General features: G+C 63.2%; 1 protein-coding gene across 1 annotated transcript; it reads left to right on the forward strand.

Moving 5' to 3' along the window:
- Positions 1–610: 610 nt before the first annotated feature.
- On the forward strand, positions 611–25588 carry LOC117643314 (high affinity cGMP-specific 3',5'-cyclic phosphodiesterase 9A). The gene is made up of 12 exons (XM_034382153.1): positions 611–748; positions 1344–1388; positions 3347–3395; positions 4475–4602; positions 16395–16500; positions 21333–21570; positions 22018–22140; positions 22464–22727; positions 23262–23351; positions 23435–23596; positions 23723–23935; positions 24113–25588. Exons 3-12 carry the CDS (start codon positions 3349–3351, stop codon positions 25586–25588), a joined length of 2847 nt encoding a protein of 948 aa, XP_034238044.1. The 5' UTR covers positions 611–748; positions 1344–1388; positions 3347–3348.
- Positions 25589–25605: the final 17 nt, after the last annotated feature.

The raw sequence follows: 25605 nt of genomic DNA on the forward strand, positions 1-25605 counted from the left end.
CTCGTCATTTGCGTACGCCGATCTTGCCAGGCCTCGGCGGAGGGCGTGCCCCGCCACGCACTTTACGCCGCCAGTAGTTGTTGTCTGGTGATGAATTTTTCATCAGCCCGCGCCGCGAAGCCGCGAAGCGCCCCAGCCGACGCCTGTCACATGAGCCCGCCGGAGGGAGGGCAAAGGGGCGCGCGCGCCTCCAAGCGCCGAATGCGCCGGGCGCGCAGTGCACGAGACGCGGCACCGGCCGCCCGACAGCAAACAGCCTCCCTAGGCCCTAGGCCTCTTGTGCGGCTCGGTTTATCCGCGGAGAAAGCTCGGCGGCCGTGCTAGAAGCAGCCTTGCCCTGCTCGCCCCGCTCGCCCCACACCCTGCCTGCCAAACACCTGTCGCGCCGTCCGAGAGTCCGAGCGCGGCGGGGCCGTTGGCCGGAGGCCGCCTGGGCCGGGCCTGGCGTGCCGCGTCAGGCCGCCCGGCCGCGGCCCTGCTGCAAACTCTGACCGGCCAAGCGATTCGGACCCTACAGACTCGGCTCTCCCCTTGCTTCCCTAAAGTGCGAGTGTGTCTGTCTGACGCGTCCGCGTGCTTGCAGACGGTGCCGGGCCCCCCGGCCGCGCCCGCAGCGCCCGCAGCGCCTCGGTGCAAGGGGCGTCGGAGACGGCGTCTAGACCTGGAGCGACCCTGGAGCCAACGCCCAGCGCAGCCGCCGGCCAGGACCCCGCCCAGGACCTCTGTGTCGTCCCGTCCAGACCAAGTGGTGAGTACCAACCACGGGCCCCAGCATCGTCGCCGACGTCCGCTTCGGGTATCTGTCGTCCATTTTAAGAGTGCCTCAGAGTGGCTAGTCCCTGAACCAGTTTCGAAAAACATTGGTCGTTGGTTTGTCACCAACACGGGTTGTTTTCCCACGTGCGGACCCGTACAACAACGTGCCACTCTGTGCATCCTTGCAGCTCAGATTGCACGTGCCATGTCCATGCCAGCATGAGCCGCGCCAGCAACACGGCTTGCGGCCCGACTTGCCGCCCGCTGGCCTGCCCAGCCAGCCGCCCAGCCTGCGACCCGCTGATTGCGGGACTCGCACACAACGGACGCGCGCGTGGGGAGTGGTTTACAGTTCCACCCTTTTCCCGGAACCTGGAACGCTGGAGGATTACGTGGCCCGACTCACCGGCCGAGGGAGGGCGAACCCCTGACGACGCGAAGCCCCATTGTGCGACACGTGACACCTAGCGGACTCCGGGTGGAGGGAGGGTGGTGTGGCTGGACCCGCTTCATTGGCTTGTGTGTGCGGTCTTGGCAGAGTAAATGTAGAGTAATGTGCATTGTGGCGTTCTCTTTCTGTTTTGCAGCCAAGAGCCGGTACGAACTATGCGCCGTCCCCTGCCACGCCAACGGTGCGTATGCTGTCCTCGCTTTCCGCTTTTGCGCTTCTATTTACTGCCACGCTAGTTTTTTTTACAATTAACAATCACGCTAGTTTTTTTTTACAATTTACAATCATGCTTCTTTTTTCTGATTGTATGACCGTTTACACGTTATTTTGGACTTGCCTATCGATTTAAAACCGAAACGCTTATGTGTAGCTCAAAAAATGCTTTCTTCGGAAAATTTTGTTGGACTTTTTGCAATTATTTTAATTTTGAATCAAACAAATTATTCAAGTCACCATATCATTGTCTTTAATTCGGGAAAGTCATGTCCTTACCAGAATGTCGACTTCAACTGGGTCCTTTCCGTCGGCTTCAGAAAGGAGCGTCGTGTCAGCAAAGGGATCGTTTTCTGGGCGTGATAAGAATGATTATTTTCAACCTGAGGGTCTTGTTTTTTGTATTCCGTGTGCCGGAAGAACGAACACGAGTCTACCGCCGCGTGCCCGTCGAGGCTGCCTGCTTAGCTCGGTGTGTAAGGAGATCTATCTTCTTATGCTTAGCATATGTGTGTGGCGGTCTGTCTGCCTACCTCGCAGGCGTCCCTGGCGACGGCTCTGCCTGCCTGGCTGCCTGTCGCACTTTACTCACGTTTCCCCATTTGAATTTTACAAAGAACAGAAGAAAGTTGAGCAAAGCACATCCAAAATAGTCTGGAGGACACCAAAAAAGTTCTGTAGAAACTAAAATATTATGAAGTTTTGTTCAACAGCAAATCACAAACATAAGTAAATTTTTTTCTCACGTATTCCAAGTAAATCATCTTATAAAAATTGTTTACGCAAAACTGCGACTTTTTAAATTTTTTTTAAACTTTTTCAGACAAGTCTGAGTCTGTTGTTCGCAGTGTTCGTTAGGGCCGGAAGGCTGCTATGCCTACGTTGCGCACCTTGCAGGCAGGCTGACGAGCTCGGCAGGAAGGCGCGCCGCAGCGGCCCTTGCGGTGGAGGCCCAGCCGGCCCAGCCAGGCCTCGTCCTGCAGGACAAAGTCAGCAGGTCACTGGGGCCTGGCTGGCCTGCCTGGGAGGCCCTCTTTGTGTGCTCGGAGACCCCGGGGCACTGCGGGGACTGGGCCGAGGCGGGGCGGGGCTGCGGGGTGTGATTTCATGACGGGAAGGGGGGGGGCACAAACTGGGGTCGGCTTAAGGGGTGGGGTGCCGGCTACTCGCACACCTTTTTCGCTCAATCTTGTTACCCCCCCTCCCAGGCCGAGCGTGGACGCGGCGGCGCGGTGGGAGCTAATATGAACTCACAACACATCCCCGGCCGCTTCCCCGGTTAATAACTTGCTTTGCGCGGTGCTGCCTTCCAGCCTGGCGGCCTCGGTGTTCGAGTCGGCCGCGTTGGCAGAACGGCGAGGCGCGGCAAAGGTTCATCGTGTTGCCCTCCTTCCCCAAGCCCGGCTGTGCGGCGCGGTGCCCACGGGTGTCGCCGTGCTGTGTACGGGGTCGCCTCTTTCCCGCGCGACTTGAACCGCATTTCGGCGGGAAGAGATTTAGTCGATCAGGCGGCCGAAGGAAGTGGCATGGAGTGGTGCGGAGTGGCAGCACTCTGCGCGTCGGTCAGTAAAAGTCTCTCAGTCCACCTCCTCTGGGTCCGCCCACGGGCCCGCCCCCGGCCCGCCCCTCCGGCCCCCCGAGTGCTCTCAGCATCCGCGCCGCGCTTCCATCTCCGCCCGGATTCTTTTATAGAGCCCCGGGAGCAAAGTGGCCTTGAAATTGTTTCGTCCGAGGAAGTTAAATCCTCTCTTGTCCTCCGGGCGCGGTCGCCTCCGGCCGGGCCGTCTGTTGCGCGAGTAGGTGCGCCCGGCCAGGCCCGGCCCGGGCCGCGGGGTGTGGATGGCGACTGTCACGAGCACCCCCCGGACTCGACACTCATTTTCGTTGTTTTCGTGTTTTTACTGAAAGCCAATTTCGCTGTTACAGGCATGCTGCTGGACCAGGTGGGCGTGGACTTCATCGCGTTAGAAAACAGGTGAGGACGATTTTCCACTATAGAAGTAAAGACGGAGAGTGAATTTCTGCAAGCGCGCAATGATTGCGGGATGGAATGAGACAAACTGCTTTGGAAAGCAAATCGAAGCTCCGCTATGTAAACACCCGACGCGGGCCTTTGTGCCGCGATGGCCACACGACCGACTCAATTTGGGGTCCCCGGCCAGAACAAAAAGGAGAGTAATGACCCGAAAGGAGGAGCGGGCCGAAGAAAGGGCGAAAGAAATTCGCGGACGGCCCCTTGACGGATCTCAGCGCGTTAGGGAAGACACTTGTGCGGCGCTCCGCCGCAGCTCTGGGACCGGGCGCAACTTTTGGTGGTGCTGATGGTGGGGCTGTTTGCACGGTGGGCAGTCGCCGCGCAGCCGCCCGCCCGCCCCGCCCCGCCCCGCCCCGCCCCGCCCCGCGCGGCCCGCGGACCTGGCCGCAACTTTGCTCTCATCAACTGGCCAGCCCTGACGGGCCCGGCCGCCCCGCCCGACTCGGCCACTCCAACAAGCAACTACATGCGACAGCACGGCAGCGCGGCAGCACGCCCCAAAAAGGCCCCTGACGAGGCCCCGGCCGGCCCGGCCCAGGCACTGGGCCACTCTGGCAAAGTTTGGCGGCATCGGGGCGGCCGTGGCCGGGCTGCCAGAGGCTGCTAGAGGCTGCCAGGCTCTCCGAACGGAGGCCTGCTTGGCCTTGGGTCCTGGGGGAACGGCCCCCGGTGGCCCCTCAGGTGGAGGCGCGGGCGTGCCGGGGCGGGCGCCAAGCCAAATGACAATCACGTCAGTGGCGCGTCAAGGAGGAGGAGGAGGAGGCCCTCTCGGAGGCCAGTCTTTTGCCAGTCCGCCTTCTTTTAGTTGTCCTCCGGGGAAATTCCATACGGTGGGGTTGAATTATTTGGCTTCGCGCTTCGCCTCGCGGCCCGGCTCCGCTGGGACTGGGCGCGCATCTTCCGTCCCTCTGTCTCTCTCGCGCCTGCATGAGAGAGAGAGAGAGAGAGAGAGAGAGAGAGAGAGAGAGAGAGAGAGAGAGAGAGAGAGAGAGAGAGGACTGAACGTCTCCTTGTTGCAGGGTGGCTGAGCTGGAACGTCAGATGCGGGTGGACTACGAGGTGCTCCCCCCCATCGTGCAGGACCTGAAGCAGGAGGTCACGAGGTTCCGCGCCAAGCTCGAGAAGACGGAACACCTCGGGTGGATGGGTGAGTAGAGCAGCAGTCTGTATCGGTTTCGACAGTGTGGGAGCGCGGCCCCTTGCCGTCCCGGGACAGCTGCAGCCGGAACAAGGGCTTCGTCGCTGTCTCTCGGCCCACGAGTGCGAGACAGACGGAGCGCAGTGTCCCCGTGGTTCGGAGCGAGCCTGCTGGCGTGCCTGAGCCAACCCGCTGGGGCGCTGGCGCTATGGGACGACGGCGTGGCTCTTCCACTGTGCCAGCAGCACCTGCCCAGTCCCGCGATCCGCCTCGCCCCGCCTCGCCCGCCTCGTCCTGCCATTTCACAGTGTGGCTTGCCGGGCTTGCCGCTCTTCGGATTAATCCCAGCAGTCCCGGGAGGCACCGCTGTTTGACGGCCGCGCCGCGAATAGCTGCCCCAAGTTGGGCAAAAGTTTAGTTGGCTCGTTTCGCGAGGAGGCCCCTGTCCCGGTGCAGCTCCGACTGCACTGCATGCCGGGGGCTGGCCGGCTGGCCCTTCGACTCACACAGGCTGCGAAATGCAGGGAAATGCTGCGACGGACTTGTTGCTGGGGTAATGCGTGAGTCTGTCCAGTCCACGCCACGCCACGCCACGCCATGCCGGCCCACGCAGACGCAGGCCGCCCAGCTGTAGGAAGTAATCGAATCGCCGACGCCCAATCTCCTTTCTCGTTACCGCCTTCGGTCCGCTCGGCGTGTCCTTATTGGTCTTTATGCTCTCGTCGTTTTCTTGTTTGTTTGTTTTTTTCGCGCCATTTTCGGGCGTTTTTTGCTTTTTCTCCCCCCGGCCGCCGCCGTGATTTTTTTCCGGTCCGGGCCTGCAGACTGATTCCAAAAAAAATTCGTTCGTTCTGCTTCTTTCTCGCACTCGCCGGGCATCCCGTAGAGGTGCGAGAGAGACGGAGCGACGGAAACGACTTTTGGCATCAGCCTGCTGGACTCGTTCGTGTCCCGCTCGCTCGCTTGGCGCCGCCTTTTTGATCCGCGCCCGGAAATGGGTGTAGAGTGACGGCCTCCGGGCCGAGCGGGGCCGAGCCGGGCCGAGCCGACGAAGGCCCAAATGCACCCCATCACTGTCCATATCGGCTCGGCCCGCGTCGGGAAACAAAAAATGGAGAAAAAAAACTGGTGGCGTGAGTGTGGCAATTATTTCGGGAGGAAAAAGGACTTCCCTTTTCAAGAGCCGCTCCCCGATAGGCTTGCGTCTGTGTGTGTGTGTGAGTGTGTGTGTGTGTGTCTGGGCCATATGGTGGGGGTATGTCGAGCAAAGTTTGTTCACCAGCAGCTCTGCCGGCCCTGCCCACGCGGCGACGGCGAAGTCAGCAATCTGTCGCGATTTTTCGACGACTCGGGGCCCCGCAAAGAGCGATGAGGCATCTCAGGGACTGGCGCGGTCGTGGGAGGGCGTGGGGAGGGGGCGCGGGGGAGTCCCGCACAACACGGCCGCTGAGGTCGCTGAGGTATGTGCCCTTATACCTGTCCGTTCATACTCCGGCCCCGCCCTCGCAGCCTCGTAAAAACCGAAACACACACGCACTCGGGCAAAGCTGGGGGGTTGGTGGTGGTTTCATCAAGCCTACCGGACACACAAGCCACGCCGCGCTCTCTTATTACGACTTGGTGCAGCGAGGCTGCCTCTCCAGACACAAAGGCTGCATTGACATGGCACGGAGGCTCGCCAGAACAACACGCAAGCACACGCTGAGGCTCCCGGGCAGTGAGACACGCACATGCACAATGTGCTGGTCTGCCCTGATGCTTTTGTCCGAGGAAAGAGCGAAGCCTGCTGTCTCATCTCGAGACATCGGTCTCATTCTCGAAACATCGATCGCGTTCCGAGACATCGGTCTGTCAACAGCCAGAGAATAAAACGGAAGCGCTCAAGCCGCCGGGGGTCGCTGTCCCATTCTGTTCCATGCGTATCTCGATTCATGTAGAGAGTCTCGTTACAACGGCGCTCTCATCGAGGGGGGGGAGTTAGACTGCAACACACAAACACAGCAGCTACTCGTACGGCCTGCGGGCTCGACTATGCACCCCAGTCGGCCTGCCGTGCACGGCGTCCGAAGCATAGCAGTGGAGCGGACTGCGTGAGGGAGCACACGCCCCCCGCGGCACCAGGGAGGGGTGGGAGGGAAAGGGGGGAGGGGGAGAGAGAGGCCCAGCGACCACCAAATGATCTCCTTGAGAAGCCCTTAAACGCAGCCCACCCGGCCAGCGGGCCGCCAGCGGACCCCAGTGGTGTCCCTACGCGCAATCAGCAGGGCGTCCACGGGGAGGGGGGAGGGGGAGGAGGTGGCTGGGGGTGGGGGTATTATTGAATCCGTCAGGCAGGCGGCGGCCCGGCCTGCCCGGCGCCGTGCCGTTGTCGCCGCCCCCTAAAATGCCGAGACACATTTACCGAGAAACTCACTTTGCTCTATTGCTTCATAATATCTTGTTGAATAGGCTGGCACAGCCTTTGACACGCCACGCCGTGTCGGCAGAATAATGCGATTTGGCACGCCGGTTTCTTTTCTCTTTTTTTGCGGGGTAGGGCGTGGTGGGGGACACTGACCTGAGCGGGCCGCCTCTGCTGTGTCACTCCACTCGGCGCCCTCCAGCCCTCCCCCCTCCCCCTCCCCCACAGGGCGCTCCGTCACGCACGCCCACTGTAGTTTTGACCTACTTAGTGGAGGGGCAAATGCAGGATTGTTGTTAGCGCTGCTTTACGCCCTGCGAGGGCTTAGGTATATACTCGCGCTGGGGCAGTAACACACCTTGCGTATACACTGCCAAAGACTAAGCCTCCCGCCGTCGCTAATTAGTTCTCGCAAAACAAAAACAGAACTGTTTCCTTCCCGAAATTATTCGTTGGTGGTTACCGCTCAGAGTATGTTTTCAGCTGGCGGGGAAACAAGACGTGAAATTGCGTCGCCGGAGGAGTGATTGTCGTACGGGTCCGCAAGGCAAGACAATACGCGAGCGTGCCCGAGGGACGTTGGAGTGGCGCGCAGCCGCGCGGCCCGGCCGTATTCGCTGCTCCATCAATGTGAGTGTTTCCCTTTTGTGGTGGGGCCGCGGGGGGGGGGGGGGGCAGTACGCGGCATTCTTTGAGGCTCGCCGTAATCCGACGGCGCCACTTTACAGCGCAGACGGAGACGTGGAGACGGTGGAGGAGGCTGGCTTTGACTTCTGGCTTTCCCACGGCCCACCGGGCCACCGGGCCCACCCCACCGTAGGTTGAGGCCCCTGCGGTGTGGTTCGCGCTGGTCGCCAAATTGGCGTGGCCCGGCGAGGCCTTCAAAGGCACCCCGCTGGTCGGTCGCAGCCTCGCAGCCTCGCAGCGGCGCGCTGTTTCGGGGAACCCGGCCGGGCCTCGGCCGCCTCGGCCTCGCAAGGCTTCGTCATTTGGGACGGCGCCGTGGCCGTGGCCCCGCCGGCCTCGCCGACCAATGGCAGCGCTGCATTCGCGAACCGGAGACTCCAGACCCGCCGAGGACGACGTCGTGGCGGTCGACGGCGGCCTGCGGGCAACCAGTCGGGAAATGGCGGTAGATTTCGTTTTCAAAGTTGGCGACATCGCAGCGGCTCTTTGAGGGTGCACTACTGCCACATGGCGACTTCCACTGGACCTTGAAGGGCGCGGAGCGGCGCGGAGACGGGGAGGACCCCTCCGGTCCGGCCGACCATCCGGAGTGAGGGACGGGGCGGGGCAAGCGCTCTGCCGAGGGCTCTGCCGAGGGCTCTGCCAAAAAGAAGGGAAACCTTCGATCCTCTCAGCAACGGCCGCAACCTGGCCGTCGAATTTCTCACAAGAACCTTTTCCCCGATTCCCTGGAGGGTTAGTCCCGCTCGTCCACACTCACGTCCACGGCCACGCTGGCTTCCCTGCCGGGCTGGCCGCCCTGGCTGGCCGCCCTGCCACGCGCCTTGATGAAATAAAAGGAGAGCGGCTTAACACGGATGTACATAAAGCCCTTGCCTGCCAGCCAGGGTAATATTACTGGGCCGGTGAGGGCGAGGTGAGGTCGGACGGGGACTGCTGAGCGGCTCGTGACCACCGACCATGTAAATGGGGCCCGGCGGCGCGGCGGCCTGGCGAGGGCGTCGTCCACGGTGATGTCCACTTAGCCAAATAACCACGGGAGAAGAGCCCCCTCCGTGTTTTTTGGCTTTTTTTTTCGTCCCGGCTCGGTGAGTCTGTTGGGTGCTTGTATTGGCCGCGCGCCCCCGGCGCTACAGTGGTGGAGCCTACCCTACACTGTTGGCTGTGGACGGGACTACGGGACGGCAGACAGGGAGACATTGGTGAGGGCCTATCCAACCCACGGTCCAACCCATATTGCGATCGAACGGCAGTGTGGTGGCTGTCCCCGTCCCGGCCGGGCCTTGGCTTGGCCCCCGCTAGCCGCGCTAGCCTGGGCCGGCCTACGGGCCTTCGTGGGTCTTCGAGTCTCCCTGGAGACTGCCTATCTCGGCCGGCACGGCGGTCGCCCCAATCGCTCCACCGATCTGCTTGCATGCGAAGCAATGCAGAGCCCTCCTTTTCTCCACTGTACCTTCCACTGCTGGTTCTTCTCCTTCTTCTCCTCCTTCTTCTCCTTGCCGATGAAACTGCCGGTCGAGTGGCGGCCGAGCCCGGCCCCAGCAGCACGCGCGAGGCCCTGCTCCTCCTGGAGGTCAACGACTACGGCCAGGGCCTCGGCCAGGGCCGCCTCAAAGCTCCTCGCTCCGAACCGCGCCGCTGTGGCCTGACCGGCCCTCGCCTCTCAAAACACTCGGCGGCACGGGTTGCTTGAAAGGGGAGCTCAATGAAAGGCTCTTTTCCGTCGGCGCCGGGAGGGTAGGCAACGCGCCGGACGCGGCGAGTGGTCGCGCGGACACAGTGGCCGCGAACGCAGTGCTCGCGGACACAGGGCTACCGCCTGTGGACTCGAGGGTAGGCAACGCGCCGGGCGCCGCGAGCGCCTGCGGGACGGCGGGTAGGCACCACTGCACGACGCCACTGCTCGGCGGGCCGGCCCAGCCGCCGTCTCGCAGGCGCTTCTCCTACACTGTCCTCTCCGGCCGCCATGGCCGGCCCCAGCCCCAACGAGCCTCATCCCCCCATCATGTTTGATGACCGCTGCGTCGTTGTTTTTGTTTGTTGTTGTTGTTGTTGTCGGCCGTGCCGTCTGATACCATCATTCGGCCCTCGACGCGCGGCGCCGAGTGCGGCCGAGTGGCGTGGCAGACGCCCTTCTTCGGCGTCGGCACGTTCTGGGCGGCGGGGAGCGCGGCGAGGCGTGGCACCCCAAAGCAGGGCTTACCGGGTCTGTGCCTTATAACCCCCCGCGACTCACACGCACGCACACATGACACGCTCATCACAGTCGAGCTTCACGCTTCCCATTAAATTCCCTGCATGCCTGGCGCGCCGCGGCGGTCCGCACTCGCCTCGCCGAAATGCGACAGAGGAAACGAAAAGGCCACGCCGCGTTCCGCCTCGCCGCCGCCTACGCCACCGCCACTCCGCCTCTCCGACGGCCAAAAATGAAAAACGAGCTGTCGCTTCGCCACCGACGAGTCGTGCTTTTTGACGTGTAGGACGGCTTGGCGGCCTGGCTGCCGGCGTCCTGGTTGCCGCCGCCGCGTGCCCACGCTCCTTGACTCCTCGCAGCAGTGTTGCCAACAGACAATTAGTCGTGGCGTGCGTGCACTGCCAGGCACTGCGCAGCGCGTGGTGCCTTTCTACCCCCAGGAGGACCCCCAGGCCCCAGGGGGAGCAGCTTTGCCTCGCTCCGCGTCGCGACCCGCCACGCGGAATCAGTCTGTCTGTCCCTGTCTAGCCAGTTTCCACGGGGGACAAGCGCGGGACGCACACTAGTTGTTGAAAAGTAACAACAGCGGCACTGCTTGAAGCGAATTTGTATCGGGATTAATGCGATGCAGACGACCGGCGTGTAACGAACACGACACACACACTATGCATGCGCGCGCACACACACACACACACACACACACACACACACAAGCGAATTTATCTGTTTGGCTGGTCTGTGTTTGCCCCGGGGTTGTTTTCATTTCCAGTACACGCCTTGACTGTGACGCCGTGCCTCGCTGCGCCGCTCTGTTCCCCCATCTCCTTTCTCTCTCTCCTTCGGGCCAAGCAATCCCCCAGCGAGATCCGCAGCGGATGGACTGCTGTCCCACCCACTCACCTCACACATCTCTCATCATTTTTGGCCCCCTCCGCCTCCGCCCCACGGTGCTCGCACCACGCCACTGTCTTCTTGTCGTCGAGTCTCCCCCTCCCCTCGGCGCCACACAAGCCCTTCGGTTCTTGTCGGTTCTTGTGATTGCTTACACCTCATCACCCTCCCCAGCGTGGACGGCAAGGCGGTGGACCGCCGCCACTCCTTCATAAAAAGCTCATCACGGCCACCGCACCGTTACCGCCGCCCCGACCACGCCACGGCCGCGGTGCTGGCGCCCCGGGCTGCTTCATTCTGTCTATTGATTTGCTTGACAAAGCAGCCAGCTGCATGTCGCGACACGGGCGCCGTTGCGCCGCCGTCGTCAGCAGACACACGGCCCTTCGGCCCTTAGCCCCCCGCGGCCCCGCGCCCTCGGGGGGCCTCAGGGCGAGGGCGGCAAGGCGGCCCCGACCGCCCCGACCGCCCCGACGACACGAGTGCGGTCGACACGGCCACGGCGACGCGGGGCGCGGCCAACGACACTTGAAGAGCAGCCCGCCAGACAGCCAGGCAGCAAGCCAGGCACACGGGCACCACTAATCGATCCCCATTAATGACGTCAACACGTCCGCGTCTCCACGTCGCACAGTGTGCCGGTCTGCCAGTGTGGCACCGCTCCCGATCCGGCGGGCCGGTGTCGTCGGACCTGGTTACCCAAACCAACTCGAGATAATCAGTCTCATCAAATTAATTCAAATTCAAATTAAGTCCGCTCTAAAAAATTAAAAGCGAGAGCGAATTTGTGTATACGAGAGCGCGGGGACGGCACCCCATCCCACCCCCATTCTTCAGCAGCCACTGACCCTGGGGGACAGGCTCCCCTCCCTTCCCCCTCCCCTCACCCCGCTCGGTACGTCGCGAATCCAGCACCCCGTCTTTGCGTGCAGGATTTCGTCGGTCTGGAAAACGCTGACAAAAACAAAAGCCGAAGCGGCGTTTTGCCGTCGTCGTCCTTCCCCCTCCCCCCACCCCGCCGGTCGTCCTGCCGCCTGCCTATTATTGCGTCGTCTGAGCGGCCGGGCTATTAGGCCTGTCGTGGCGTGGCAGTGTGGCGGCACTGGCAGCGGGTGGCGCGCCGTGCGCCGTGGCGGGGCAGACACTGCGAGAGAGCACTGCGCAGCACTGCGCCACCAGTTCGCTACCGGCGCAAAAATGGTGGCCCACTTGTCTCTTATCTGAGTTCCGCTGCCCCGCTGTTCCGCCCCACCCCCTGGTCCTTCCCCGCCACTGTCCATGGCGCTGCATGGCACACTGCGGGGGCTGCATGCACGGCGCCGCCGTCACGTGCAGTTGACCCCACCCCCACGCGCCCCCCACCCCCCAGGCTGATTCCGAAGGGCGCTCCGTCTCCGTCGCACCCCCACTGGCCGACGGCCCGCCGCTCGGGTGCGAGAGAGACGCGGCGAAGAAAATTCGGTATCAGCCCGCAGCCAGCCAGCCACTTCCCGCGACGATTTGCATGTGACGGTGGGTCGAATGTGACCGGACTGCCTGCACCCCAGACCTCTCTCTCTCTCTCTCTCTCCCTCTCGTGAATGTGGGCGACGCAATTTTGACAGCGCCCGCTGCATTCTGGTGGGAGAGGGAGAGGAGCCTGCCGCTCTCCGTCGAGGGTCGAGGGTCGCACACCCCGCGGAGCGAGCTCTGGGTTTCGACCTTGACCCGGGCCGGGTCGGGCCGGGCCGGGCGGCGAGCCTGGGCCCTCTCGGCCCGCTCGGCTGACGTGGCCCCGGCTCTTGCTGGATGGCTAACGACGCCGAGACAAGGAGACAACCAATGTCGTGCTCGGCGCGAATGATCCCTCGCGACAGCGCGTCGCTCTCTCCAGGTGGCGGTGGGTTCGCGTCCCGCCGAGGGAGGCGGTCTGTTTCTTCTTTTTTCTCTCGGCATCGCGGCAGGGCGAGGCAGGGCAAAGGGGTAGCGCGCCGCGCCGCCGCCTTTTGCAGTGGCGTTTCAATCGCGGCCATTTCTGCGAGGCCAGCCGAGCCGTTCCGAAGGGCCGCTCTGTCTCTCTCGCACTCGCAACGAAACGCCCCGCGAGTGCGTCAAAGAGGGAGAGAGAAGAAAGCAGCTTTCGGAACCGGTCCGCCGGCGAGCCCGGCCACGATGAAAGGGAAAGCCTGGGGAAAAGCGGCGATGGAAACGGAGGAACGGCCGTTCCGATAACCTTGCCGAAACAACACTCAACAACACGGGGCAGGCCGCGAGCACCGCGAGCACCGCGAGGCCCGCCGGGGCAGTGCTGCCACACTGGCAGACAAATACTCCCACGATGCAGCAGAGTGTCGGAGGGTTGCCAACCTCAGCCCGCTAGCCAACGTATCGAAAGAGGCGCCCAGATATTTGCCTAGAGGGCATGGGGCCACCCTTTCGACACTGGTGCATTTTGGGAATTTTTTCCCTCTTCACGTGACTGCTGGGGCGCCGCGTTGGGATTGGTGTGGCTCGGCCTCTCCCCTCCCCCCTCCCACAGCAGCCCCATTTCGCCGCCTCCAACTTGGTCTGTTATAGAGGGCCTATCTATGACAGGCAACGTGCCGCCAGCCCCGCCAGCCCCGCCAGCCCCGCCAGCCCCGCCAGCCCCGCCAGCCCCGTGAGGGGACCCAGGCCCCACTGCTGGCTCTAACTCGCCCTCACTCACTCCAACTCATCCAGCTGTGTGCGCTACGGCTAAGTGGTCCGCAGCTGGCGTCGGGCTGCTGCCGCTGCTGCCGCTGCCGCGCGCTTCGAGGCTTCGACGTGCATTTTACAGCAGTGTCCCCTCTCTGGGGCCCCGACCCCGGCCTTGGGGCTCAGCAGGCAGACTCCGAGAAGGTCCCTCTGTCTCCCTCGCGCCTGCGAAGCGTCCCGTCAGGGTGCGAGAGAGACGGAGCGACGCGGCACTGTTCGGACTGCAGCGCGTCTCTGCCCCCCAGCGGCGCTCTGGGCGTCCGGCCCCGCGGGTACCAGGCCTGCGTGCGACGCGGTGCGACGCGGTACGCGCTGCTTGCTAATTCACACACTTGTTTACGGCAGCCTTCCAGAAGTCGAGGGGTTGGGGGGGGGGGCATATCTGCGTCGCACACCGCCTATCGGGAGTCACCATCTTGAGCGGCGTTGGCTCAGGTCAGGGACGGAGGGCGGGTCGGCGCAAGGGTCGGCGGCGAGGCGGGGCTGGCGAGCCAAGGGCTGCGGCCAGCAGGGCCTGTGGGCACGACGGGCACGACCCCAGCGGCGTGCGTGTTGTCGTGTCGTGGTGTCAGGGGGAGGGGGAGGTGATCGAACCGACGGCGAGGGTTGTTTGGGGGTAGGCAGGACTGCGGGGGCAGCTCGCAGGACAAGGAGTGTTGGGTCTTGGAGGGGGTGGGGTGGTTGGCGTCGAGCCGCCGTCACGCACGCTTTTAACTTCGGGAACGCAATCCCGCTGTTAATCACATAAACGCTCCAACACAACTAGCGCCCCGGCCACGACCCCCTCCCCCCTCTCCCACACACACATACACACACAAACAAACACACACACACACACACACACACACACACACGTCACGCGCTTTGATTCACCGCGTGTCACTGCGCTGCTAAAGCGACCCCCCGGCGCGCCCCCCGGCAAAGGACGGAAAAGTCGACTGTGGGGCGCTGGCTTTTTCTCGTCGGCTCAGTGTCAGACAAGCGTCGACTTTGAAGCGACGCGATACAGACGGACGGACGGACAGACAGAAAGACAGACAGACAGACAGACAGACAGACAGACAGACCTCACAGACAGACAGACTGCGCGGCTCGTAAAAAAGTGGAGCGTTGCGCGCCGCACTGCACCCCAGGTGCGTCAAGGGGAGTGAAGGCGACACACCGATAAAACACAAGTGTAAGCCGAGACCCGGCAGGCAAGGCGGCACGGCAGGGGGAGGAAGCCCTTCGAGGACGACAACGCCGTCGAGGCGCCGCTGCCTCTGTCTCTGTCTCGCGGTGCAGTAAACGACATTGTCGCGGGCCTCGGCGCCTCGGCGGCGCCATAACGCCGTCTTTGCCGCGGCCCTTTGCGTGCAGTGGAGGCGCGTCGCCGTCTGTCTCTCTCGCGCCCACGCGGCGCGCGGGACGGCCACGAGTGCGAGAGAGACAGACGGCGACGCGGAAACGCTCTGCAGTGCCAGTGCAGGTGAAGGCCGGGGAGGGATTATTCGTTTGCGAGAGAGGATAAGGATAACCGGTTCTCGGAATGTGGCTACAGTGCCGCGACGGCCGCGACGGGGGGAGGGAAGGAGGACCACCCTCGCCCTTGGGCAAACACGCGAAAGAAAGAGTGGGACAGACGACGCGGTACACAGTGTACGGTATTTTGTGTGCGGTGATCCCGCGGCGGGCCGCGCTATGCCAACCTGTTGCTCTAGGTAAAAGGCTTACGCCTCTCGCCCGCCTTCGCCGCCTCCTATTGCCAATAACCGCGCGTCGCTACGGGTCGCTACGGCGCCACCACGCCGAGGCGGCAAGGCGGTGGCCTGATGGCCCCACGCCCCGGCCAGGCCGCGCGAATATTGCCGCCCGTTCGAACGCACGCCCCGCCGTGGCGTGCCGTGGCGTGCCGCGCCCCGGTGCGTTTCATTATTAAGTTTTCATCCGTTTTCGCGTGGCCAAGTTGGACACCCTGCTGACGTCAGAGCGCCCCAGGTCGCCTCCAGTCCCAGGCCGGGCACGGCTGGCAACCCCCGAAGGGTTGAGACAAAGTTTTACTGGCCGGTTTACCACACCACCTGGCAAGTTTTAGGCCCGGCCGTGGCGAGCCGCGCCGGTACGGCCAGGCCGAGCCGAGCCGAGCAGGTGCACTGCAAGCGCCTTGCAACCGGAAGCACCGGAAGGGGAGGGCGACGCTGTAAAACCGAAGCCGGACTTGCCAAGTTTTTTATCGCGTTTCCCTAGTCCGCTCGCCGCTCGCTCCGACGCTCCGGTGGCTCGGTGCGCGCAAGGTGCGACGGCGCCACAGCCCCAGGCAGCCCTCGGCGCAGCCATGGCGAAGCCTAAGCCCCTCCGGCCCCATCCCATCCCCCCCCCCTCGCCCTCTTCGCAGTGCATTTTCACAATAAGTCGCCGTCACCGCTCGGCGCTGGTAGGCACTGGTCTGGTAGGCACTGGTGCGGCTTCGGCTTGGCTGCCTTGTTCCATTTCCAGGGGGCTCTCCTCCGCCCCGCCCCGCCCAGCTGGCATTCAGTCAGCGAAAGCAACATTCGAAATGTTTTATTCTGATGCATAAGCAAAGAGGATATCTGGTTTCCCCCGCGCGCGCGCGCGCCGCGGCTCAGCGTGGATCCTACGCCGCGTCCCGGGGCCCGGGGCCGGGGCCCGACAACCCCCACCCCCTTCTGTCCAAGCCCGCCTACACCGACACCGTGACCGACGCGGAACGCCTGTCATTTGTTTGGTTAGTGGCGAGCACTGGGAACGGCAAATGGCAGCGCCAACGCCAACAGCCTAACTTGTTGAGCTGTTCCGTGCTTCAAACACCGTTTTGTTTCAGTTTTTTTTTTCAGTTGGCTCGCATGACGTGCGGGCTATGGTTGACGTCGACCGCTCGCCTTGTCACTCACAGTGTGGCGCCGCTTGTTCCAGGTTACTACAAGGAGCTGCCTCCGCCCGAGGACTGCCGTCGCCTGCAGTACCGCCGGCGCAGCCATGAGGAGCAGCGCCGCGTCAAGGAGCACTTCCTGGAGATCTGGTGAGCCGATAGACGATAGGCCCGCCAAATGAACGGGGCGGGGCGGGCCTCGGAACGCCCCGGAACGCCTCGGAACGCCCCGGAACGCCTCGGAACGCCTCGGAACGCCCCGGAACGCCCCGCCTCCGCGGTGAAATACCACCGCGCGCGGTTTTACGACGCAGCATAAACGAAATGCCGCCGCGACTTCACCTTCTTCGTCCCGTCCTCCCCGGCGCCGCCGTCCCGTCTCCACCTGAGTCTTCAACTCCCCTCTGACAAGTACGCAGCGGGCGGGGCGGGGCGGGGCGGGGCGCGAGCTCACTGTAGCGGCGGCGAAGAGAAAACGTCACCGTCGTCTGCGCCGTGTGTATTTCCGCCGAGCTCGTTCCCCGCGCCTCCGCTCCAGATCCCTCTGGTGGGCCGATTGGCTGCAGTCTTCTGTCTGTCTGTCTGTCTCTCTGTCTCTCCCCCCCCCCCCAAACCACGGGCCGAACCCAGGCTTTAGGCTCGTTTGGGACCAACCCTGAGAAGCTCTACGTTTCGCAAACGTGCCCCCACGCAAACACATGGCAGGCCCCAGTGTGCTTACAGTGGACCGCCCCGCGAACTGCCGACGAAACGAAGAATCCTCTCGCGGAGGCATCGCGTGTGCGTTCGATTCACGTCCTATTTGAGGACTGGAAAGACTGGGGAGCTCAAACTTTGTCCCGAGTTTCGTCCACCCGGGGAGCGATTCCGCACGTCGCTGCCGTCGTCGCTCTGTCTCTCTCGCACTCATGGGGCGTCCCATACGGGTGCGAGAGAGACAGAGCGACGAGAAGATGAGCTCTGCGCGAGGCGCCTGCGAGGCGGCGAGGCGGCCGCTCGCGGACGGCGCTGCGCGATGGGTTGCCTACCTCGCCGATCACAGGCGCTTGGTCGCCCCGCTGCGCGCAGCAGGCACTCTGTCTCTCTCGCACTCCATGTGGCGTCCCGTTGTGGGTGCGAGAGAGACAGAGTGGTGCTCGGCACCAGTCCGCTGGGCTGCTGCTGCGAAAGCTGTTTCCGACTCCCCCCACCCCTCCACCTTAATCACGAAAATGCAGCCGCAGCTCTGCGGTGCCGGTGGTGCAGTGCAGTGCCGCCACATAATTTGGCAAACATTAAATTCCCTCGGTGCACTGGTATCGAAAGGGTTGCCACCCTCAGCCGTACTTTGCAGCTGGTCGAGAACAAGCCAAGTGCCTGTAGGTAGCCTAGGCTGAGGTTGGCAACCCTTTCGACACGACACTACTAGTACAGTGTCAGAACTCGGAACCGTCGCTTCTGTCCCGGCAGTGCCAAGAATCGACGCGGTCGCAACGAACAGTGTAGTGGGCGCGCAGACGCGCAGTGCACACGGCGGGTATGTTTCCTCAACTGAGCGTTGCCGGCGTTGCCTTCGGGCGTCGTGCTTGTCGCTCTGCTTGTCCGCGCTCGGCTCATTTCGGTTCGGAGTGGGGCTCGGCCTTCTCGGCCTGCTCCGCCGCGGCGGGGGCGGCGGCAGCGGCGGCAACGTGTTTGCGGGAGGAGGTGAGGCATTTCTCAACAACCGCGTCGTGCTCAACGGGGTACTTGCCGGGGTGGCGTCCGCGGCGTCCGCGGCGCGCAAAGACGTCCCCGGCCCCGCCAGTCCCATTCCCATTTGTTTTTATTTCATTTCCTCCTCCGGCCCGCGCCGCGCCGCTCCGGCCCGCGCCGCGCGCTCTGCACAAGTTAAGTTTGAAACAATTTTTGCCGCGCTGCGGACAAAGCGCGCGGCGCGAGATTGAAACGGCCGCCGCGTCGCGCACTGTCCAGCGAGACAAATGTCACGCTCTTACGGTGTGCGGCACGACCGCGCGGCCGTCGCGTGTGGCGTGCGCGGTGTTTGCCCCCGCGCGTGCGGCACGGCAAGGCACGCCAAGCCAAGGCACGGCACGCGCGTGTCGTGTGCCGTTATCACCGTGCGACACGTGGTGACGTCACGCCGTCGTCATGGCGACGCGGGCGACGCGGCACGGCGACGCGGCACGGGGGCGCGGCACCCTAATGTGTGTCCGCGACGGCGCGACGTCCTCGCCACGGCGCCCCGCCTCGCCCGCCTCGCCCGCCGCACTGCCAACAGCGAGGGGGCAAAAACTCGCGCAATCATGTGTACACGGCCCCCGAAATCACACGCGAATCATTGAGAATCACGCGAAATCAAGCAATCCGAAATCAGCCAAAATCACTAAAATCGACCGAAATTAGGCAGAATCACACGAAACCAGGCCAAATCAGTCCGAAATCATTTCTTTCCGAACACAATCACACGCAATCACGCTCAACATCACCCTGGTGCGTCGCGAAATAAGGCAAAATCAGCCATGAAATCAATTAAAACCATGCGCAATCATTGCGTTTTCCGAATCATGTGTACACGAAAATCCCGAGTTTTTGCCCCCTCGGCCAACAGCCCTCCGTCTCTCTCGCACCCCGGCGCACACGCCCCACGAGTGTGAGTGTGAGAGCGACGGAGCGGAATGGGCCTGCAGGGCTCCTGGCAATGGATGGCGCATTAATGACCGACACGGATCAAGGAATTATTATTTTAAACCCCGGCAGACAAGCGGCCTCGGCCTTGGCGGCCTTGCCGGCCTTGGGGACAACAGTGGAGTGGCGGCCTGGCGGGCAACGCGGCGAACGCAACGCGCTTTAAAATAACAGAAAGGCAATGACGCAGGCCGTGGGGGGTTTTCCCTTTTACGATCTGCAAATAATTAAAAGGCTCCGCGCGGCCCAAGGCTCGCCAAGGCTTGGCAGTGGCGTGGCGGGGCGGCCGGGCCACTTACTTGGGGATGGGAAGCAAGGGTTTGTCTTGCGATTCGCCCGATGAGGCTCCCACCGCTCGGCAGGCCAATTTCACTGGGCAAGCGTTTGCAGTCCGGGCCCCGCTTGGCTCAGGATGGGCCGTCCGGGAGGCTCCACAGCAGGCTGATGCCTCATCGTCGCTCTGTCTCTCTCGCTCGCCATGCGAGGCGCACCGCGACCTCTCTCACACTCACGGTGCGCCTCGTATGGGTGCGAGAGAGACAGAGCGGCCAAAGCCCCTGCGTCGTCATCCCGTCCCCGTTACTAGGAACTAGGAACCTGCGGCGGCAATGTCCACGGGCCCGGCCGGCCCGGCCCGGCCTCGACACCCATTGACGCGCTGGGGCGGGGCGCGGCGGGGCTCCTCAGGGACCATTATGGGGTGATGGGTGTGCTAAAGTGGGTCACCGTGGGGGCGCAGGGACGCAGCCCAGCTCCAGAGGGCCCTCAATTCAGTGTCAGCTTCCCTGCTTGACTGGGCCAATTTAAGGGCTCATTTTCGGCCTATTTATCGCGGGATTGGCCCTTAATGGACGCGCCTGCTGGCGCTCCTCGGCCCTGCGCCCCTCCTGCTGGCCGCGGCCTCGGCCGGCCTGGCCCCCGGCTAAGCCGCCCGCCCGCCCCGCCCCGCCCCGCCCCGCCCCGCCAGGTGGTGTCCACCCTCCACTCGCCTCGCTCGCTTTCTTTCATTACCGCCACAGCATTTATTTGGACATCGTTCCGGCGCCCTTCGTTCCTGGCTGGAGCGGCTGGAGCCAGGCTGGAGCCCCACTCCAGCCTGCAGGGCGGGCAGGGCGGGACGTCGCGCACACAGGAAGGAGCAGGAAATAATTCTCGCTGGGATCTCGGCCGGGGAAAAACGAGGAAACCAACTCGTCGTATTTTCAGACCAACGACGACGGCGGGGCGGGGAGGCGGGGCTGCACGAGGCTGCTCTTCATTACAAGCACGGGGCGCCACGGGACGCCACAGGGTGCGCGACGGACGGGGGAAAGCGCTGTAACGCGTCACTCCGCGGAAAGCCGACCACATCCATTCCAGACGCCTTCGTCCGTTATATCGGCGAGTTGTCTCTGTATCCAAGATCACGACCTTGAGGACGCGCGAAGTGGCCGGCTGGGCCGTCCCCATGTGCTGGACGCCTTGCTGCTGGAAACCGAAGCCGCGGTCGCACACTCACACTCACACACACACTCACACACGCACACACACACACACACACACACACACACGGCGATGATCCGAGGTATTGTGCCGGCCAGCCATTGTGCGGCTTTTATGCCAGTGCAATAAACCGATATGAGCGAAAGGCGCTCTTTGAATAACGCTCGCACGGCGCAGCGCGTCAGGCACACTGCAGCGCAGCGCACGGCCGGACCGGTATGGAGCGCTTTACGTCGCGAAGCGAAGCGCCACTCCGCGGACGATATTGCGGCGGAGGCCTGCAAGATGATTCTCATCGGGGAGGTCTCTCTCCCTCCCTCCCTCCCTCTCTCTCTCTCTCTCTCTCTCTCTCTCTCTCTCTCTCTCTCTCTCTCTCTCTCTCTCTCTCTCCGGAAATGGTCGGCCGGACGCCGCGACCGCTTCTCCTGGTTGCGCGCCTTCGTTATCTCAACACGGGCCGATAGCGAGGCTGCACACCGATTCCGGGGGTCGCCCGTTCTCGTCGCGCTGTCTCTCTCGCACCTGTACGGGACGGCCCAAGCGTGCGAGAGAGACAGAGCGCCGCTCGGAATCAGTCTGCAGAGAGCCAGGCAGGGGGGTCGAGCAAGCGCCGGATGCGCGCGGACACTGGCGGGGCTGGTAACCAATGGTAACGAGGTGCAGTGCACTGCTTTCCTCGTTGAGGTGAATTAAACCGGAAACACGACGCACCACGCCACTGGCAGGGACGTGCTTCAGCGAGCAGAAACACGGCCGCTAGTTGCGCGCTGCGCTGGGGGTGCGCGTTTTCCTCTTAGGTCACCGCCACTAAAGCATAGTGCTTCTCCTTGCCGCAGCGATGTGCCGCCCTCCGAGGAGATCAAGGACGCCCTCAAGACGGCCCTGTTCGACTGCTCGCCGCTGTCGGACTCGGACATCCTGGCGCTGCTGGAGTGGATGTACCACGACTTCGGGCTGCCCGAGAAGTTCCACATCGACGCGAGGACCATCCGCGCCTTCCTCTACGAGGTCTACAAGAACTACAACGAGGTGCCGTTCCACAACTTCCGCCACGGCTTCTGCGTCACACAGATGGTGCGTAATGTGTGCGAGTGTGGGAGAGAGTGCGTCCCTGACAACGAGCCTCACGGATTTTAGAGGGCAATTCGGATTTTAGGGGTCAATTTGGCGGGTTCAGTACAACCTTGGTGCAGTAGTTCTCCTCCCTTCCCCCACCCCCCGGGCCCGGTTGTTCGCCGGTTATGACTGCGACCACTGCTTCCATAACTTGCGATCTCCCTTCCAAATTACGCAAGCACCGCCCTATTTGTTTGCCGGCTGTTTGTTGTTTTTGCTTTTATGACGCCACCGCCCCTCTAACGCCCGTCTTTCTTGATACTTCCCCAAGTTTTTGCATCAATTCTGCAATGGATGAAATCGACGTTTCTCAGCAAAAGAGGCCTCTCTGTGGTAAATAAGGCAGACCTCTTTTACAAGGAGGCGTTGAAATGAACGAATGATTTTATTTTTGTTTCTCTCCAGATGTATGCCATGGCGTGCTGCGTGGATGTGCCCGCCAAAGTGGGCGACCTGGAGACGCTGATTCTCATCACGTCGTGCATCTGCCACGACCTGGACCACCCGGGCTACAACAACATCTACCAGGTGGGTAGGCGGGCGGCAAGCGCGGTGGCGCGGTGGCCGCGATACCCCGGCCGGCCGGCCTCGCTTTTCGGCGCGCGGGGTATCGCCGCGGCGGCTCGTTTCGCGGAGAGGCGAGAAGGGCGACGGCATGCTGCTGCCACTGCTGCTGTCCGCCTCGCGCAAAGTGGCTCGAGATTGGAAAAAGTAAAATTACGAAAATGCGGCGCGGCGGCGTGGAAAGGGCCGTGAGGTCGCCCAATGTCACGAAGAATGGAAAGGCATGGCGGGGGAAAGAGGAGCCTTTTCTCGACTAACTTGTTGTCATAATGCCACCTTGGCTGCAGATCAACGCGCGGACGGAGCTGGCGCTCCGCTACAACGACATCTCCCCCCTGGAGAACCACCACTGCTCCGTGGCCTTCCGCATCCTGGAGCTGCAGGAGTGCAACATCCTGGCCTCGCTGCCGGCGCACGTCTTCCGGACCGTCCGCGAGGGCATCATCCGCTGCATCCTGGCCACGGACATGGCGCGCCACAACGAGATCCTGGCCCAGTTCAAGGACATCACGCCCGAGTTCGACTTCGGCAACAAGTCGCACACGGACCTGGTAAGGGAGGACATCGCAAGGGCCGTTCCATTTTCCCCACTTTTGCGAGTGTCATCGGGGCACGGCGGGGCGCCTGCTTGTGGGGCACTGGGTCAGGCGGCGTGACGTCATCCGGCTGGAGCCACTCCACTCAAAGTCGGAGGGCAGGCGCGAGTCGATGGTACAACGATGCCGGCGGTGCTGTGCCGGGGCGGTGCCGGTCCACACGGTCGATTAGAAGCTGAAGCCCTTCTGGATGTCGAGCCGGGGCCATGGCGCGCCACTCGGCCGCCAGCCCTTTTGAACTCGCCAGCCGCTAATTGGACGTGCTTTTAACAAGAGGGCCACCGCGATAGAGTGGGAGGGGGAGGGCAAGCCGGGCCGCCAAGTTTTTAAAGACGTGTCCGTTTGAAGCGAGGGCTGCTCTGCCGTTCCCTCCCAACTTCCGCACAGCCGGCCCAAAGTCTGCCCCTCAGCGGCAGTGTGTCCGGGACACGGCACTTGAAGAAACGCCGCCGCCTGAGTCGGAAACTTAACCCCTTCGTCTTGTTGCAGCTGAGCATGGTGCTGATCAAGGTGGCCGACATCTCCAACGAGGCGAGGCCCATGCACGTGGCAGAGCCCTGGCTCGACAGATTACTACAGGTACGTCCGAAATCCTGTCACAAGCATGCCTTTGGCTCACAGTGTCTGGAGAAACAGTTTGGATGACTCTCTTTCCTGCGCAGGAGTTCTTCAAGCAGAGTGACGCGGAGAAGATGGAGGGCTTGCCGGTGACGCCCTTCATGGACCCCAACAAGATCACCAAGCCGTCGTCGCAGTGTTCCTTCATCGGCTTCGTGCTGCTGCCCTTGTTCGAGGCGTTGGGCGCTCTTCTGCCGCAGCTGCATGTAAGTCGCCGAACCGTCTTTGCAATCTCAAACAAAATCTTCGAAAAAAAAAGAGGATTTCTCACATAATAAAAGCAACAAAGAAGCTAAAAAAAGACTAAAATGTGATTATTATTTTTTTTGCAGGACATGATCGTGCAGCCCGTGCGGGAGGCCCTGGAGTACTACCGCCGCCTCAACGAACAGTGCCGCGAGGAGCGCATCCACCGCAAGTCCATCGTGGACCTGGGCGACCTGACCCCCGCGCACCTCGCGCAGGCCGCGGCGCACGGGCAGGACACGCAGGCCCTGGTCAAGTCCGGCTCCGGCTACTCCGTCAAGTCCAGGAAGTCCTTCCAGGTGCGTCGTCGTCTTTTTAGCAGAAAAAGTTTTTATTTTTCCTGGTGGTTTTATGCGGCAGAATGAAAGCGTACAAAGCCGCTGTCTGCACCTATGGCACCTCGTGTGCACAGGTGCAGTGGAAGACAACGTTGCAACTACTATGCAAATTCGTCATGTTTTTGTTTCCTTTCACAGACCGTCCGCTCGAGATCGCGCTCCGCCGAAGATGAGGCGTTGGAACGGCCGCAGGACGTGCCGAACACCGAGGACGCCGTCATGGAGAAAGTCCGCGAGCAGGACGAGGAGGACGTCGAGGCTGACCCTGCCGGGCACGACGACGACGCCGCGGCCGACGAGGTTGGCGACGAAGAGGAAGAGGACGTGGATGAGGAGGAGGAAGAAGAAGAGGAGACGGCCACAGAGGTGGAGGTGAGCGAAAAGACGCTCAAGTTCAAGATCTCGACGGAGAGCGGCCGGAAGAGCTACCCGGGCAGCAGGAAGGGCAGCCGCGACAAGAGCGCCCTGAGCGGCGACCTGGCGCACCAGGAGCTGGCGCGGGCCGTGCGCGACCTGCACCACCACCAGCACCACCACTACCACCACGGCTCTGCCGCGCCCACGCCGCCCACGCGCAGCTCCCTGGCCACGTCGCCGCAGTCCGGCCGCTCCACCGAGTTCAGCCGCTGCAACGGCGACAAGGACACCAAGTGCCTGTCGTTCGAGGACGACACGCTGTCGCGGTCTTCGCACAGCCCGTGCAGCGGCGAGGGCAGCAAGCGGGGCAGCACGGCGGGCCGCGGGGCGCGCTCGCCGCAGCCTCCCAGGGACACGTCTCCCCTCGGCAGCCCGGTGGCGCCACCCTCGGACACCCGCGCCACCAGCGCCGCCGGGACGCAGTCAGCCGACGCCAGGGCGTCATCGTCACCGAAGCTCCGGTCACCGACGTCGTTCCTAAAGAAGCTCAAGAACCTGACGGACAGGCTTTCCTTCAGCGTGAGCAGCGACAGCAGCAGCCGGGAGGCCACGTCCGCGACGGCGTCCGCGGGGGCGTCGCCGTGCCACGGCGCCAACAGCCCCACCGCCAGCGTGTGCCCCGGCGCAGCCACTTGCCCCGCCTCGCCTATGCTGCACCAGGCCGACGGCACCAGGGCGCGGCACGGCAGCGACGCAGTGGACTCGCTGGAGATGCGCGCCACCTTGCCGAAGACCCGGGGCCCGCGGGGGTGGCGGTCGCTGCTCGGCGCCGAGCCCAACCCACCGGAGCGGCGGCGCCAGGCGTCCGTCAACGCGTCCCCCGAGGCCGACGACGGCCTGGACCTGGCCGCGGCCGCAGTCGCCGAGGGCGAGCCCACCGGGAACAACAACAATCGCAAGAAGACCGGCAACCTGTGGAGCCCCGGCAGCCGGCGGGGCGGCGGCCTGCTCAACAGACTCAAGCAGTCCGGGGACAGTATTCACAGCGCGGGCGGCGCGGACGCGGACGCGGCGGGCGGTGCTGACGGAGCTCAGGGCCCTCACGGCTCCGAAGGCGGAGCAAGCGGAGCAGGCCGTCAGCCCGGCCTAATGGCGTCCCTGGCCGCGTCCTTCCGGCCCAAGAAGCCGCCGCCCGGGCCGTCCGGGCCGTCCGGGCCGTCGGGGCTGCCTCCCGCGCCTACGCCGGCCCCGCAGTAGCGGACTGCCTTCGGAAT

Source organism: Thrips palmi, unplaced genomic scaffold (assembly GCF_012932325.1).
Source record: "Thrips palmi isolate BJ-2018 unplaced genomic scaffold, TpBJ-2018v1 HiC_scaffold_1, whole genome shotgun sequence".
NCBI classification, from domain to species: Eukaryota; Metazoa; Arthropoda; class Insecta; order Thysanoptera; family Thripidae; genus Thrips; species Thrips palmi.

Bases quoted from the DNA above. Each gene is read 5' to 3' on its own strand.
- LOC117643314 (XM_034382153.1), top strand. From the start codon at position 3,349: ATGCTGCTGGACCAGGTGGGCGTGGACTTCATCGCGTTAGAAAACAG. The intron at 4,603-16,394 runs GTGAGTAGAGCA...CGCTTGTTCCAG, and splicing joins GGAACACCTCGGGTGGATGG to GTTACTACAAGGAGCTGCCT. The intron at 16,501-21,332 runs GTGAGCCGATAG...TCCTTGCCGCAG, and splicing joins GAGCACTTCCTGGAGATCTG to CGATGTGCCGCCCTCCGAGG.